Here is a 16636-nt window from a genome sequence, read left to right as displayed (position 1 = left end):
TTGTAGCTCATTTGTAGGCACTTGCACATTGGCACCAGAAAGTCATGGCTTGAGTCAGACTGTTGAGAAAAATTTAAAATTGCTACTCATTGTTAGGGAGGTACTCTACTAGTAACTCTACACAAATACACATTGTGAGTTACTATTCCAATTGAGGGTAATGAGTACAAAAAAACAATGTTGTGGACGCTAATGTAAGCGGAACCAATGTCAAAACGAGAAGTGTTTTCTGGTGTTACATCGCCATTCGAAATAGTTGTTCGCGTTAATGTAAATATTTTCTTTTTATTACGGATTTTATTCTAATACTTATTCAAAGTTGTTTTTACATTGTATTACTTACAATATGTGTTTATGTACAGTAAACCCGCGTTCTCGTGAGTTTGCGGAACGTTGCAGTTGATACACCGGAGCTATTTTGTGAGGACACATTGATCTCCAATATCCGGTTGTTAGCATGTAGTTGACCTCAAGAGGTTTAACGTTGACATTTTGACAAATAACATCAACCAATGCCGATTGTGGTCGAATGTGAAGTTGCCGAGACGTGCTAAGGAGGACGATGGCTTCTTTCGTTGGTCCATTTGCGGCCGTTTTGACGCTGTCGTTGACATTTAGCGTGTTAACGTTAGCTTGAAGTCCGGATATCCAAGTGTCCATTCGTCTTCGTTTTAGGAGCACCAGACAACTACGGCGTAAGAAAACCATTACAAATAACTTTTTGGTTGTTAATTAAATCAGTTAGTACCTCATTGTAAATAAGATAAACAAGCAGAGTGTGTGTTTGTCTCAAAAAGAGCTGGTCAAATGGCACGACTATGCAAGAAGTGGTAGCATTTGTTGAAAATGTTTTAATAAAAACATGGCAAAAAAAATAATCTCATGATGCCAGAAAATGTTGCTAACTTCAGCTCAGCGCGCATCTGTTGCATGTTGAACCATCTATGTCAGCGACATATAGTGACAGGCAGAACAATTAAATGTTCTCCCACTAGATGGCATAAGTTGTATTAAATGTATAACCTGTTGGCATTTATAAAACAGCACACTAAAAGTTGATGAAACGCCAACATCTTTATTTCATGTTGTTGTTTATGTGTGTTTTTTTTTTTAGGAGATGTATTTAGTGGGCCTGACGGGAGGTATTGCCTCTGGAAAAAGCACGGTGTCGTCGATGTTACACGAACTTGGCTGCCCCATCATCGACGCTGACGTCGTGGCACGGAAAGGTAATTTGATGGCACAAATTTATTGGCATCAGCAGTACGGTTCCAAAATTCAGGTCATTTTGTTGGACATTTTTCATGGGAATAAACAGAAATTAAAATGGAATTACAAAATGCACATCTTATAATATGGAATTTAAATATATTTGTAATGAAAATATATTCAATGAGAAATTTACCCCAGACTTTCCAGAAATGTTCTACTAAAGTCACTAAGTGTGACACAGTGTGCTTTAAAAAATTTCACGCAGTGGTGGAGCCCCGCTCGCCCGCCCACTCGCGCATCGTCTTCCACTTTGGCCGCGAGGTACTGCTGGAGAGCGGCAAGATCGACCGGCAGAAGCTGGGCCGCCTCGTTTTCGCCGACAAGGAGAAGCGCAAGCTGCTCAACTCCATCACGCACCCGGAGATTCATAAAGAGATGCTCAAGCAGATCGTCTTCTACTTCCTGAAAGGTAAGACTTGATTTAGTGCAATAAAAGCAACTCGGCATATTCACATTCTGAGTTTCAGGCAGAGCGGAGATTTCACTCTCTACCTGGTTGCTATTCAATCATTCAAATGGCTGACCAACTACATCTACCGTTTGTTCTTTTCTTTCTTTCTTTCTTTCTTTTGTTTTTGTTAAGGCTATCGCTACGTCGTGCTGGACGTGCCGCTTCTCTTCGAAACCAGAAAGCTCACACAGTTTCTCAACCACACTGTGGTTGTTTATTGGTAAGGACTCCACTCTGTTGAAAAGCACACATCAAACAAATCATTGTTTTGCTTTTATCAATCTATTACGTTCATTAATCACGATGAAGGCAATTCAGTCAAGAGTTAAAATGGTAAGTAATAGAATGAGTTCGAATACGGCGTAATAATTAAATGATATTTTAATGACATTTACTGCGTTTAACGATCGTTTAATTCACAACAAATGTGTATATCTTGTAAACTATTTTGTTTATTGATTGTATTATTTATTTTTGTTTGTTTAATGGAATGTGTAATAATGTAATTCTGTAATTATTTTTATAATAATTACTCTCCCTATATTTGACAAAATATAGATGTAAGTAATATAATAAATATCACGAATGAAATAATTAATGGACAATTACTTCTTGACATTAAAAGTGGAGGTTATTTTTTAAACCCAAAGTAAAAAAAAATGGAGCCAATTAAATAAGTGTCAAAGAATAACTATCTATTAATTCATTAAAATATATATTTTTCATTGTAGTTTTTAATGGATTTAAAGGAGTCTTGAAATATTGTCTAAATGGGCCAAAATAATTGTTATACTTTACAATTTAATTAATAGGAAATATATTTGAATCTATTAATTTAACTATTTGTATAATTTTGTCACAGAGAAAGAAGTTTCACGTTTCCTACATATTTGATGTCACAAAATATTCGCTGGCTTGTTTTTGCCAGAAGCTGCCAGTGAGGCTCAAAGTTTTGTATTTCTGTCAACTTTTCCCTGTCAATGTCTCAACTATTTTGAGGCTGCTTTTGTTTTCATAATGGACCCACACACATATTCTACTTCACGTGCATGGAAATCCAACAGTATGTTAATAACCTTCCCAGCGACCCGACCACTCAGCTGGCACGCCTGAAGCAGCGGGACGGCCTGACGGCGGAGGAGGCGGAGCAGCGGCTGGCGGCGCAGATGCCGCTCAACGAGAAGCGCGGCCTCGCCAGCCACGTCATCGAGAACTCGGGCACCCGCGAGGACACCCACCGCCAGGTGCTGCGGCTGCACACCAAGCTGGAGGACTCCATGGACTTCCTCCTGGTGCGGGTGCTGGCCGTGGCCGGCGCCGCCGGCTTGGGCGGAATGCTGCTCTACGCCGCCAAGATGCTTTTGTCCTAACGGCGGGATGATGGCGATGTGGTGTGAAAGGCAGGCAGGCAGGCGGGCAGGCAGGCAGGCAGGCGGGCAGGCAGGCGGGCAGACGCTTAACTGTGAGGTTAGTCACCTGTGCCGCATTCTCACCAGGATTTAGTAGGATTTCTTACAAAACAGACTTTTACTTTATGAACATTTTCATGGTTGCTGTCCAATGCAAAGCACTTTAGCTGCAGTTTTTTCCCCATAATTTTTTTCTTTGTTTTATTTTCCCGTTATTTTTTTTCTTTTTCTTTTTTTTGCCACCATTTTTTTCTTTGGTGTTTTTCCCCCCCCCCCCATTATTATTTTTTTGTTACCCTTGCAAAATTCCAAAAGTTTTGGTGCGAAGACAACAATTCAAATTGATAGTTACAATTGATGTATTACCACACAGTGACATCTCTCATTCCGTGATGCCTTTTCATTCGTTTTTGCATTTCAGAACAATTTTTGTTCAATACACAGAACGAGGCTCACCGTCAGAAAAACTATAGACATTTTTATTCAAAAATGTATTTCGCACTTGGTCAAAGGACAATTTATGTTAATGTTAATGTTAATTAATTTTTTTCAGCTCACATTTTAACACTTTTAACTGCCATACAAATGTCAAAAAAACCCTTAACCACAGATGTTAGCAAAAAAAAACATGAAAAACAACAATAAATGAGTCAGCCTTAGCTTTGATGGTAATGAGACGTCATGCAAGACAGAAGTTTTAGTTGCTAGCACGTTCACCGTGTTTGTCATCATCGGGTTGGCATTTCCGTACAGTTAGTCCCTGCAAAAATGTTACACCAAAAGGGATAAACAGTGAAGCCTCACTTATGATTGCCATGAATTTTATAAAAAAAAAAAAAAAAGTTGGGCAAAAAACCTGAATATTCGGGTTATCGGGTAAAAAATAAATAAATACACAAATAACCGGGGATGGGGTTTCCCCCGAACAATCTGTGAATTTGTGAACGTGTGGTCCATTGTCGTGCTTCACTTTGTACGATTTCCTACTAAATTCTTGACAAACACATGAGCTCAACTTGCACGGACATCAGCAATTTATTCTATTTCAATGTGAAATTTGCGTCGGCTTTACTGACACGTGAAGGTTCAGACAGTCGAGGAAGCTTTTAATATATGCGAAGTTCCACCTTCAGGAAAGACATTTTAGTGATTGTTTTTCAGAGGACATTAAGACTTTATTATGTTTACCAGAATGAATGTATTTGACAACCCAGTTGGGACGGCGAGGCGAGTGTCTCAATCAACTTGACTGTATTTTCTTAACACTTTTTTTCTTCTGTCCTGTCCCCTCTCAGTGAGCACTCTTTGTAAAAAACACTCTTTGTAAAAGCAAGCCGCTTCACATAAACGAAATCAAACGCTGTTTCTTCCGACTTGTTGCTGATTCTCTGACCGAGTTGGTGATTTTGCGAATGGTCAATCGCGAATATAGACGGCAATTCCGCGCAATCCAACTTTCTTGGACAGAAGAGGAAGATCAAGACCCGCGGACGGGGAAAATTGTGGAATGCGGGGCGAATGCGATGATGTCATCACCCCCCCCATCGCCGATGTGTGTCACTCGGCTCGGTCCGGGGCCCTCCAAGCCACACAGTCGCTAATGCAGAGTGATGGGCGGCGAGGGGGGGGGCTGCGTTCAAAGCGTACGCCAACACTAATGTACATATCAACACTTGAGGTGGCCAAAGTAGTCTTGCACACAAAAGTGAGTACACCCCTCACATTTCACAATATATATTACTTTGTGTTAAAGATTAGATAGCTCTTAATATGAAAAGAAAAATGCACTGAGCTGTCACCAACGTCTTACAAACGCAGTTATGCCATCTAGTGGCAGAAAAATGACCAACACACATTAATGTCACACTCGTTTGTTTACAGTACAGGACATCTTTTTTTAATTTTAACTCACTTTTATGAACTATTATAAAATTACTGTATCAATGACTAAAAAATGCAGCCATATTTCTATTAGTTTAACATCCCCCCCCCTCATTTTTATGTTAAGAGTATGAAAACTTAGGGAAAAAATGTATTGTACATTTAGAACAGATATTAAATTTGTGATTAATTGTGAGTTAACTATTGATGTTGTGCGATTGATTATGATTTAAAATTTTAATCGCCTGGCACCCCTAAAAAAAAAAAGCAATATATCAGCGCTGTCCATTGAGAAGCATGCGTCTCCAAATTTTTTATTTTACATTTAAAACAGATTTTGCGATTAATCGTGAGTTAACTATTGAAATCATGCGATTAATTACCATAAAAAAAAAGTATTGCCTGACACCCCTAATTTTTTTACACCTTTTTATTGGACGAGTTTGAAGAAATGACACTTTAGCTACAATGTGAAGTCGTCTGTGTGCATTTACTGAATCTTGGCAACAAAAGCGAGTGGACCCCAATGTGAAAATGTAGAAATTGTGCCCAACGTGTCAATATTTTTTTTCCTTGTTCAAATAACCTTAAAAATGTAAGTATAGTAACCCTCAAACCTGTTCCCAGTGCGTCCCTCGGCAGTAGTTCGCACAGTAGAAGGCCACATTTTGCAAGGCTGGACTTTATCTGAACCAACAAGTGCGAAAGCTCCCGAGGGAAAGATCCTGTCTGAATACTAATTGTGGCTTTAAAGAATGACGGCAAGAAGGTTGATGGTCCTAAAAGCACCTGCCTACGGTTTGCCGACAGCAGACGTACGCCCCTGTAATCTGGCGGTTTCCGAGCGCCGCCCCCCTGCGGGCGCCGGCCGAGTGTCATCTGTCTGAGTGCTTTTTCATCACCCCCCCCCCCCCCCCCCCCACCAACCATCAGGCAAGGCCAAGCTGAGCGAGAGCGAAATTAAAAATAAAAACTGCCGTGCCTGATAGGCAAGACGTCCGAGCAAAAGGTTAACGACGACTTCATTGTGGTGGTAAATTGCTGTTGTTTACCACGTGAATGCTAATTATTTTTCTCTTTTTGTATCTCCATGATGGGAAAACATGTAGGGTGAATGCTATTATTATTCCTCCCCAAACAAATTTGTGACCATTATCAAGGACTACCATTAATATATATTATTCGGGTTTTCATTCGCCACACTTTTTTTTGCCATGCAATAACTCCCACATAATTGACAGTGTGGCTTTTTGAGAGACTTTTTTTTTTTTTAACCATTCAGTACGAAAGCGGATTAGGGCCAGTGAAGTGGGGGAAAAAAAGGGTTCAGAATTCTGACTTTGAGAATAAAGTCAGGATTCTGCGATTAAAGTCAGTCTCACTTTAAAGTGAGAATTCTGAGATTAAAGTCTGAATTGTCTCAAATTCTCACTTTATTGTGAGAAGTCAGACTTTATACTCAGAATTCTGACTTTATTCTCAGAATCCTGATTTTATTCTCAGAATCCTGATTTTATTCTCAGAATCCTGACTTTATTCTCAGAATCCTGACTTTAAAGTGAGAATTCTCACTTTGTGACATAGAGCTGATGAGCTATGAATTGTGGGGGGAAGGCAGTCAAAATTCAGAAATCTCAAGTCAGAATTCTGAGATTAAAGTCTGAATTCTCACAAATTCTCACTTTATTGTGATAATTCAGACTTTATTCTCAGAATCCTGACTTTAAAGGGAGAATTCTCACTTTGTGACGTAGCGCTAATGAGCTATGAATTGTGGGGGGAAGGCAGTCAAAATTCAGAAATCTCAAGTCAGAATTCTGAGAATAAAGTCTGAATTATCACAATAAAGTGAGAATTTGTGAGAATTCAGACTTGATGCTCAGAATTCTCACTTTAAAGTTCGGATCCTGCCAACCTTCTTTTTTTTTTTTCTCCTTCTCTTCACCGGCCCTAATCCTCTTCTGTAATTCAGCCACTGCCGGCACGCAATACTCGTTGGATAACTATTCTCTGAAAGTATAAAATTCAGAAGGCACAAAAGCCGACGGCGCGGCCGTCCACGCCGCGGTCGGCAAATGCAGCTCGACACCAACGGCCGGGTAGCATTAAGCGTCCCTCCGCGGTCAGCCATCTTGAACTCTGGCCAGCGCCTCGGTAGCGCGTTGTCACGCCGCATCCCGCCGGCATCGGGTGAGGTGAAGAGACGGGCAACGCGCCAGCAGAGCATCCCGGCCGCGTGACTCAATCTGTCCGCGCGCGTTAGGCCCGGCCGGCTCAGTCAGGGGGGGGGGGGCACGAGGGGGAGCGCGGAGGGCCGCCGGTGCTGAGTCGCTGACACACTGGACTTGTTCCGCCGGACGCCGGCGCGCGTACGCTGTCACGTTCTCCCAAGGAGCGGCAAGACGCGGCGGTGGCGTGCATGGCCGCACACATGTCGACCCACCGCCAGCCTCTCAGCGCTTTACGATTGCCCCGGCAAACTTTATGCTCTATTTGTTTCCCATTTGCTGCAAAGTCGCCTGATGACAAAGAGTTAAAATGTTTCGGGCTAGGAATTGTTAGCATGCGAGCTCACCTCGTGTGCGTTTTCAAGATCATTCCTTTCTTAATCAAATGAGGAAAATTAAGAATACATTTGACATTATATCTGTTTGTAAGAATTTTTTGTGATGTATTTATTGATTTGTTCAAATTAATTTCAATGTTTGTAATAAGCGTTAAGTATTAAGGGAAGGGGAAGGCGGGGCTACACTGCTGCAGGTTGCAAGGCACGAGCTGCAGGCGATCGGCAATGAAAGGCGTTGATCGTCTTTAGATGATCATTCTTTGCCTTCTTTTTTTTCTTTTTATGATTGGTGCCAAATTTCTCAAAGCTTGACTCGAAATGAGTTCTTGAAGTGTGACATTTGTACGCCGTGCGGCACGTTCGACGCTAACATTTCTTAGCTAGCAATTGAATTGTTGATGCGTTTGACTGCTTGCTTAGTGTCAGCGTTTTCAAGTGCAAGGACAGTGTGGGAACATCACGGGGGTGGGGGGAGGGGGGGGGGGTCGTATGTAGCCGAGGCATCCGTCTCTAATTGGGATGCTTCTCGTTGAGTTAATTGGGAGACGCACAAACCAAAGCCCGTTTGCGAGGAGGCAGAAGCCGGCCCGACTGGTGTTGCTGGAGGCCGGCCCGAACGCTTGCGCAACTTTGCGGGGTGGCCTTATCTGGAAACCCTTCGCAATCCATCTCCATCACGGGTGTCAATGTCCAGGCCCGGGGGCCAGGTCCGGCCCGTCGCATCCATTTATGTGGCCCATAAAAGCAAGTCAAGTCTCGACTTTATGCTTCTTGCGCTTGTTACTTTTGTTTTGGGTGTAAACATTGCACGCAAATTCCAAGTTCCTCTAACTTTTATTTTTATAACTATTCCTCATCTTCTTCCCTTTTTTTCCTATTTCTCTTCTTCTTTATTCCTCTTTTTTTCTCTTCATCTTCCGTCTTCTGTTCCTCTTTTTCCTATTGCTTTTTTTTGTTTGTCATCCTCTTTCTATTCCACTTTTTCTTTTGCCTACTCCTCATCTTTTTCCATTTCCTCCTCCTCTTCTTTCTCTCTTCATCTTGTCTTCTGTTCCTTTTCTTCCAGTTGCTCTTTTTTTATTTGTCCTCCTCTTTCTAGTCCTCTTTTTCCTTCTTTCTCTTCCTCATCTTCTTCCCCTTATTTTTCCTATTCCTCTTCTTCATCCTCCTTTTTCTTCTCCGATTCCTCATTGTTCCTATCCCCCTTCTTTCTTTCACCTGGATTTTTTTTTTCCTATTCTGGATCTTCTCCCTCTTCATCTTCATCAACATTTGCTCCACTTCCAGCCATTTATTGAACAAGACAAAACAGTCAAGCATGCAACTATAAAATGAGAACATTTTATGAAATGCAAGATGGAAGACAATCAAAACATGACTTGGCTATAAAAACACATGACATTTTTTTTTTTCAACGGGTCCGTTTGAGTTTTGCCGCGCTGGTCGCAGCGTTTACTTTGGCGAGGAACGCTCTCCGGACGACAGCGGCGGCCGTTGCTTGGCGTTCTCGCAGGGGCCGGGGGGGCCTTCGTCTTTGACATCGTGACATGAAGTCTCTAATTTGACGATGCTCTCATAGCGCCCGAGAGGACGGCAGCTTCTCGGCGCCCCCCCCCCCCCCGTGGCTCGGCTGACCTCTGCTGAGGCGCGGTCACTCACTTTTAATTGTGTCTGGAGGAAGTGAGCTGTCTGTCTCCGAGGCATGAAATCACATTGATGCTCTGAAACCGCCGAGCAATCCGGTCGCCGACGTTTTTTTTTATCAGCTCTGCGACCTTTTTTTTTTTTCTTTCTCGGGTGCCACTTTTACGCTCACCGGCTAACATTTTCAACTGTAACTTCTTGACGCCGTCGCGACTTGGCAGGAAGCTTCAGAAGCTCCGCGGTTACTTGAGATGTTGGCAATAGCGAAAGTGACTCCAGGCCGAATGAATCGTATCTTCCTGTTGAAGTCCGGAAGCGACTGTCTTGTCGCTGAGTCGCCCCCTGGTTGATGATGTGCCGATCTAAGCGCTGCACTGAGGGCGAGAGAAAAAAAGAGAGAGTAATATTTACTTGAAAAAGCCTAGTCAAGTTTGGCTCAACACTGGCATGGCTCAGGTGGTAGAGTGGCTGTCTCACATCCTCAAGGTTTTGGAGTTGCTTTTTTTTTTTTTAATAAACTGGTCAAATCTACTCAAAACTCTCCTTGTAAAATTTACTTTTTTCAAGTAAATATCACTTGTATTATTTATTTATTTTACAGTGTGTCGACCTGGCCTTCGATTTACCTAAAGAACATTTCTTTAATGAAGTAAAAAGAGCTATGTCTTCTGCAAAATGATGAGTTTTTCTGATTTTGCTATTTATATAGAAAAATAATTTTTGTTTGATCAACCACTCATTCTCTGGCTCCCTCTAGTGGTACACAAAAGAAACAATGCCTTCGTGTAGTTCAGTTGCGTTTAACTTTTTAGCACAACACAATATGAAATTAAAATTTGTTTCAAAACTTTTATTTAGGCATCGTTTTTTATTAAACTTCTGCACAATGCGTTTTAATTGAATTAAGTATTTTCTTATATTTAGGTGCAGTGTTAATGTTCAACCAGCACATGATGTTATAATTAATGACTTTCACTAATGTCAAATATCCATTTTAAGAATAACTCGTACGTGGCACTTGGTGTAAACATTTGAGAACCACTGCTATAAATACTGACAACATAATTCCCAATTACAAATATTGTCTTTTTGAAGCATTTCATTGCAGTCGGGATTTTTTATTTTTTGTAATTGATGCAATTGTGACTCAACAAAATGGCAATTAGTCATCTGCAAGCTTTTAACATAAAAGCAAAGTAATAAAGTTGACTCATCGACGATGAGTTGGTTCAACCACTCATTTACAGAAAATGAAAATGCTCAGAATGGGGGGGGGCGTGTCACGTATTTAAGTAGTCTTTCACAAACGTTTTCAAGTCATACATTTGAGGAATAAGACAAGAAACTGCTGACGTAAAGATCTTTTTCTTTAATGGGGAAAAAAAAATCATGGTGTATCTATTGAAAATGCAAGTTTGAACACATTTTGGTGGTGTTTCTTCATTCTTGGAGGCTTTTTGCATGCAGATGGTAATTGCGAGCACGGCACATGAAAGAATCACAAACAAGTTTGGACAGACACACACCGGGACGCATGTGCACTACTCGGATGGACAAAATTCTGCATCAGATTTCAGAACGAACACCCGACTAACAATTTTCATTTCCCTCTCGTTATTCACTGAAAAACGTTTTTTTTTTCTGCTCTTTCAATAAAGTTTCAAGATGCCACAAGATGGTGCTGAAGCCTTGAAAGTGCGTTGACAAGATCCATCTCGGCTGAGACTTACAGATTTGTTTGTAGTGAAGGAAAGTTGCGCTTTTAAAAATATTTATCAGCCAAATAATTTTTAAGGTAATGTATGATGAGTTTGAAATGATATTACTTTGAAGTGTGTGTTTTTGGATCGTGGTTAGCTAGCATCAATGGCCTCTGTTCGCGGCGGGGCTTGGTTCCTACCATTTGTGGCTATTATCCCGACTATTCATGAGATGTCGCCAAAGCACTGCTTTTTGTATTTGACCTGGCTTTGGCACCCTCTTGTGGCATTTCAGAAAGAAGACAAAAACAGGGAAGAGGCGAGTTTTTCAGCAAATAATGCATTATTAGGTCCCACAAAAATCGACCAATGTGTGAAATCATGTCTAGCATATTTTGAATAGACAAAGCAACACCGTAAATGTATCAATTCATCAATAATCTCATTTTGCCATCTGTATTAAAAGTATTTTCATTGGACATGATGACTTATTCTAGTACAGAAGTGGCAAATCCAGGTCCAGAAAGTAAAAACGCTGCCACAGTTTGGATATAGCCTCAGGTGCTAGTTAGCTAGCTCCCTAGCTAGCTCCCATGGTGTTAGGGAACTGGGAGCTTAGCTTTAGCTAGCTAGCACCCATGGTGCTCGCCTGCTACGGAGCTAGCTAGATAGCCCGCTAGCGCTAGGGGGCTAAAGCCAAACAGTAGCAGGGTTTTTACTTTCTGGACCTGGACTTGCCACCTGTGTGTTCTACTAATGATAAATCGAAGAACACCAACAAACACGTGATGGGGAGGCGCCGCTTCAAAAATCATGGCGGCACCTTGGCGCGAACGCACCCCCTCCCCCCCATGAGACAACGCACGGATAAAGAGGTAGACCGTTAGCAAGCGACCAAACCGCAGCTTACGGGCAACGGGTCTGCCTTGCAACCAAAGTCAGCGGGCGTCCGTCCGTCCGTCCGGCGCTCGTCAGTCGGCGTACAGGATGAAGCCGGAGAAGGTGCTGTACTTGTTGCTGTTGCCCCCGTGCGCCTTGCCCCCGTCCAATTTGATGTACACCTCGTCGCCCGCGTCCAAGTGCAGGATGACGCTGTTGCTGGCGTAGTCGTAACTCTGGTCCTGGTCCTGCGCGATGGCGCTCGCCCTCACCTCGAATGAAGAGAAACAAACGGACAATTACAACAAATTGGGAACATATTTGCGAGACGCGCACTCTTGTTATTTTGTGTCGTGAGCAAGAATTTCACTTCTTACTTAACTTGAATTTCACCACCAGATGGCGACAACAAACGTCATAACGTCAGGCCAACATCATCATTTAAAATACGAGTACATTTTATGTCCAAATATATATATAATTTTTCTGTTATTTTAATAAAATAAAACACTTTCTCATGCAGGTGGCAGTGACATTGAACTGAGCTTAAGTCGCATATTTATTTATTAACATTAAAAAATTGCAAATGTATTCACAAAAATTTGACTTTGAAACAGAATCAGATTGCAAAATCGCACCTTTACTGCCATTAAGTAAAGAAAGTGATGACAATTTTGCTGCGTTTTGTGCCTGCATTTTTCTTGTTTTTGTGCTATGTTTTATTATTATTTTTTGTTTATTTTTTGGGTGCAGGTATTCAACCAAATTTATTTTCTCGAATGATGAGTATGAAAAAGTGAGTGTTAAGAAAATGACGGAAATTGAGTTAAAAATTGAAATGATAGAAAAAACATGAGCAAGAGTGTTGAAAAAGCAGTCGAGATTTAAGTTCAGTAAAAGTGAAGTGGAAACAAATTGCAATTAAAGAAAAACTTTTTGTAATTTTAAAATCAGTCCTTTGGGAAATGTGTTAGTTGTTGTTGTACTAGAACAAACTGTAATTGTACATCCACTACAGTAGGTGGCAGTGGCACACATGCACAATGAGTATTAGTACTTACAGCAATTTCAAAAAAAATCTTATTCCTTGGGGTTGTAACAAAAAAGAATTGAGAAGTACTTTTTTAAATACAGTAAAATACTGCACAATTTTTTTCTGCTTAAAAAGTATTTTACAAAAGCAACAGATTAATGGCCTCCCCATTCATCCCAATGGGGAAAGTTGATTTGAGTTTCGAATTATTTGCATTACGAGCACAGTCTCAGAATGAATTAAACTCAACATTCAAAATGTGAACATATGAAGCCGGCATTTTTGCAGACAAACAAGCAAAAGAAAAAAGCATCTGCTGATGGGAGGAATTCTCTGTGTGTGTTCTTGCGAGTGTGCTGGATACAAGACGGCGGTGACTCAAGTGTAAAGCTTCGCTTTGACTCACCCCGCCTGAGAGGATGCGCAGTGCTGCAACGATCTCCCTTCTTCAGTCTTTTTTTTTATTATTTATTTCAAATCCCGCACTTTCATCATCTCTGCCTGTCTGCACGCAGTGTCTAAAGCCAGCACGAGTGCCAAGTCCCATCCGTGTCATGAAGACACCATCGGGGGGGCGCGAGGGCGTTCAAATGTGCCCTCAGAACTTTTGACGGGTGGGAAGCGGCTCGGACGCGGACGCTCACCACACATCTGTCGGTGTATATACGTATATAGTTTAAAAATTAAAAGCAAGAAAATTGATCAAAATAAAAACAACAAATATATATTTAAAAAAATGCATATACAAATAAATGTTTATATATATATATATATATATAAAAACTACATTTATTTAATTTAATATTTTTTCTATTTATTTTTTAATTATTATTTTCTCTTCCCGTTTTTATTTTCACTTTTATTTATTTATTAATGAAGTCGTTTATTTATTTAAAATTTTGGCAGATTTGGTCCTCCATAAAGATCAATATAATCGTCAAAAAAAAGATATTAATGCTAATTTGGAGTTGTTTAAATGTTTACATTTACACCTTTTTTAAATTGAAAATAAACAAATGTATTAAAAAAAAATTCATCCAAAAGGAACTTGCATATTTATAGTGTTTCAAAATGTTTTATTTGTCTGAACAATTTAAAAAAAAAAAAAAGAATCGTCCTAATCGTGATTTCAATTATTACCAAAATAATCGTGACGAATATTTTCTTCATCATCGAGCCGCCCTGCAACTTTGCATTCAGCTAAACAGGCTCAGATTTCATAGAATGGACTAAATACTTTCATATGAAGTACATTTGTGAGTATAATACGTGCTTGGGTTCAAGATGGGTTGCTAAACCGTGTTTTGGTTTCCAAAAGTGTTATTTGAGCTTCCACGTTATATCTGGGCTGCCATCATGTTTGCGTTTCACTTGTGATTTCCACGCCGTTTGATCAGCGTCGCCACCTGAGGCCTCCAAGACATATTACCAAGTCATGCGTGAACGTAACCAATAGCTCGTTTTCACGCCGGCACCGCCTGGCCCGGGCCGGCCGCGCGATAAACGCGGCGTGCGCGGACGTCACGGCGGCGGCGCTGGAAAAAAAAGTTAGCATTTTGTATTTCAAAGCGCTTTGAACTTGTTTGTCAAGAGACCCCGGGCGACGTTTTGATGTGCGGCGGGTTTGCGGATCGCACTCGGCTCGCTTTCCCCCCCCCGCGTACGCAATCTGGCAGGGCGCCACCGCGCGTTGTGGTTTTTGCGGGCTTGAACCGAGTCGGAGCGGAGATCACGACACGCATGAACGCACGAGTTCACCGTTTGCGCTGGTGGCTTGACCACGCGGCGCGACGGAGCGTTTGCTAACTCGTCAAGTCAGAAATGACCCCGCTCGGATACGGAAGACGCTCAAATACTGTCGTTGATTTGGAGGCGCTGAAATGATGATGATCATGTCTCAATATTTACAGTGTGAAATCTGCGCTTACTCTTAATCGATTCATCCGCAAGTAACTAACCCTATTGATAATCCAGTCATTGTTTGGAGACATTTTTTTCACTTTATTAGACATGGTTATGGCCTGACTAAGTGAAGTTCCACCCCTCAGTTCAACATAATTGCTTGCCACCAGATGGCGCCATAGTAATAATCAATCAGTGAATAACGGAGGATAGTTTCCGAAAATGAAACCTGCAAAGTGCCAGACTATGAAAGTGAAACGAACCTGCTGCGTTCCGTCATAAAGTATGCTAGCTTCTGATTGGTTAGTGTTAGTCAGCTGATAGGGGATCAGGAAGTGTAAAGTTTAAATTAAGAATGAATCCGTCTCCATCCTGCCTTTTCATTTTATAACTAGTGTCCCATTAAGCACCAACGAATCCTCACGTTAGACGATAGCTACGCTACGTGTATTTCTTGTATAAAAAAAAAATCATAAAGTCGCAAATGTACGAGTTTTTGTCTCACAAATTTTCCACTTTATAAAGTGACAAATTTACGATTTTTTTTCTCGCAAATACAGCGAGTGTGATGATTGACAGACTGACCTTACCTATTCAAAACTCTGACTAAAATCCTTTTTTGCCTTTTTCTTTTTTTTTACTCCAGCTTGTTTACTCGTTGTGCCATCTGAGCTTTTTCCAGCTGGCGTGACTTGATGTTGAAAAGAAGTTGTTGGCGAAGTTGTGTTTACCCACCAGAGCGTTCTTGAGCAGGTCGGCCCACATGCTGGTGCCGTCTCCTCCCCGCATCAGAACGTTGTAAATGAAGAAGTAGGTGCCGGGAATCTTGCAGGTGAACTTTCCCGCGGCGCCGTCGTAGTTGCCGCCGATGTTGGTGACCACGTCGTCGAAGCGCAGGATGTCGTAGCCTTCCTGCGGGTTCCGGAGCCCCGCGGAGAAAGCCACCCGGGGCGTGGTGTTGTAGGTGGCCGTGCTCAGCGAACCCGTACCCCCTAAGCCCAGAATCCCGGTGCGCACCACGTCCACGCCGTCCCCGGGCGGTCCCTTGGGTCCCGGCGGGCCGGGTTCTCCGGGGGGCCCCGGGGGGCCGGGCTTTCCGGGTCGTCCGGGTCTGCCCTGCGAGGCGTGAGCGGCGAAGGTGGGCGGCGGCGCCTCCACGCCGCGCTCGCCGGGGTCGGCCCGGTCGTCCACCTGTTGCTGGACGGTGAGCGGCTCCTCGGCCGTGGGGAAGGGGTCGCACACCATGCGGCAGGTGCCCAGCATCTCGAACCTGCCGCCGCCTTCCTCGCCCCCTCCGACGGAGCTGACCAGCACGGGGATGAGCACCACCAGGACCAGCACCAGCATGACCCCCACGGCGGCCGCCACCAAGGTCTTGCGCCCGAAGCTCAGCCGGGGAAGGGGCTGGGCTGCCAGCGTGGAGATCTCCGGGGTGGGAATGGTGACTGCGGGTGCTCCACCGGGAAGAAGGCGAGGAGGACGTTTCCAAAGATGAGGAGAGCTGAGGAAGGATGGAGTGACAAGCGAGGGATCCGAGTGAGCCCAAGGAGAGGGAGAGAGAGAGAGAGAGGGAGGGAGAAAGGGAGAGAGAGAGAACGCAAGATGCACACACCAACTGTGAGGCAAGGCTGAGGAGGAGAACGCGTTCTCTCTCTCTCCACTGTCATCTTCCTCCGGTCATAAGGATGAGCAGATACGTAAACAGGTGAACGGTTCAAATGCAAAAAGCGGACATTTGAACAACGACGAGTCAAGTTTTATTTTTAAGATTAAAAGATCTCATCCTAAAATTTGATGAAAAAATAAAAGCAAAATAAAAATATCATAATTAAGTTTTTTTTTTTTTTATGACAATATCAGAGTAAAAGTGTATTTTACGAGAAATGTGTTTCTTTTTAA

General features: G+C 42.4%; 2 protein-coding genes across 3 annotated transcripts; one reads left to right on the top strand and one right to left on the bottom strand.

The window, feature by feature from the left end:
• Positions 1–394: 394 nt before the first annotated feature.
• Positions 395–4495, top strand: dcakd (dephospho-CoA kinase domain containing). Its single transcript, XM_086064600.1, has 5 exons — positions 395–695; positions 1115–1229; positions 1478–1681; positions 1856–1943; positions 2808–4495. The coding sequence occupies exons 2-5, from the start codon at positions 1118–1120 to the stop codon at positions 3091–3093; spliced, it is 690 nt and encodes a 229-aa protein (XP_085920726.1). The 5' UTR covers positions 395–695; positions 1115–1117; the 3' UTR covers positions 3094–4495.
• Positions 4496–9389: 4894 nt separating this feature from the next.
• On the bottom strand, positions 9390–16244 carry LOC147156307 (C1q-related factor-like). Of its 2 annotated transcripts, XR_015091678.1 has the most exons (3): positions 15473–16244; positions 11834–12074; positions 9390–9597 (listed from the first exon to the last, which is right to left on the bottom strand). XR_015091678.1 is itself a non-coding variant. In XM_086064352.1 (2 exons), exons 1-2 carry the CDS (start codon positions 16082–16084, stop codon positions 11895–11897), a joined length of 792 nt encoding a protein of 263 aa, XP_085920478.1. In that variant the 5' UTR covers positions 16085–16244; the 3' UTR covers positions 10578–11894. The 2 variants fall into 2 exon arrangements, 1 of the variants encoding a protein (XP_085920478.1); XM_086064352.1 differs by lacking the exon at positions 9390–9597 and having other exon boundaries at positions 10578–12074.
• Between the last annotated feature and the right edge of the window lie 392 nt (positions 16245–16636).

The sequence above is a fragment of the Leptonotus elevatus genome, chromosome 20 (genome assembly GCF_054856555.1).
Source record: "Leptonotus elevatus isolate MCC_2025b chromosome 20, RoL_Lele_1.0, whole genome shotgun sequence".
Taxonomy (NCBI): Eukaryota; Metazoa; Chordata; class Actinopteri; order Syngnathiformes; family Syngnathidae; genus Leptonotus; species Leptonotus elevatus.
The sequence above is the reverse complement of the archived record's forward strand: the minus strand, read 5'-3'. Positions and strand labels throughout refer to the sequence as shown.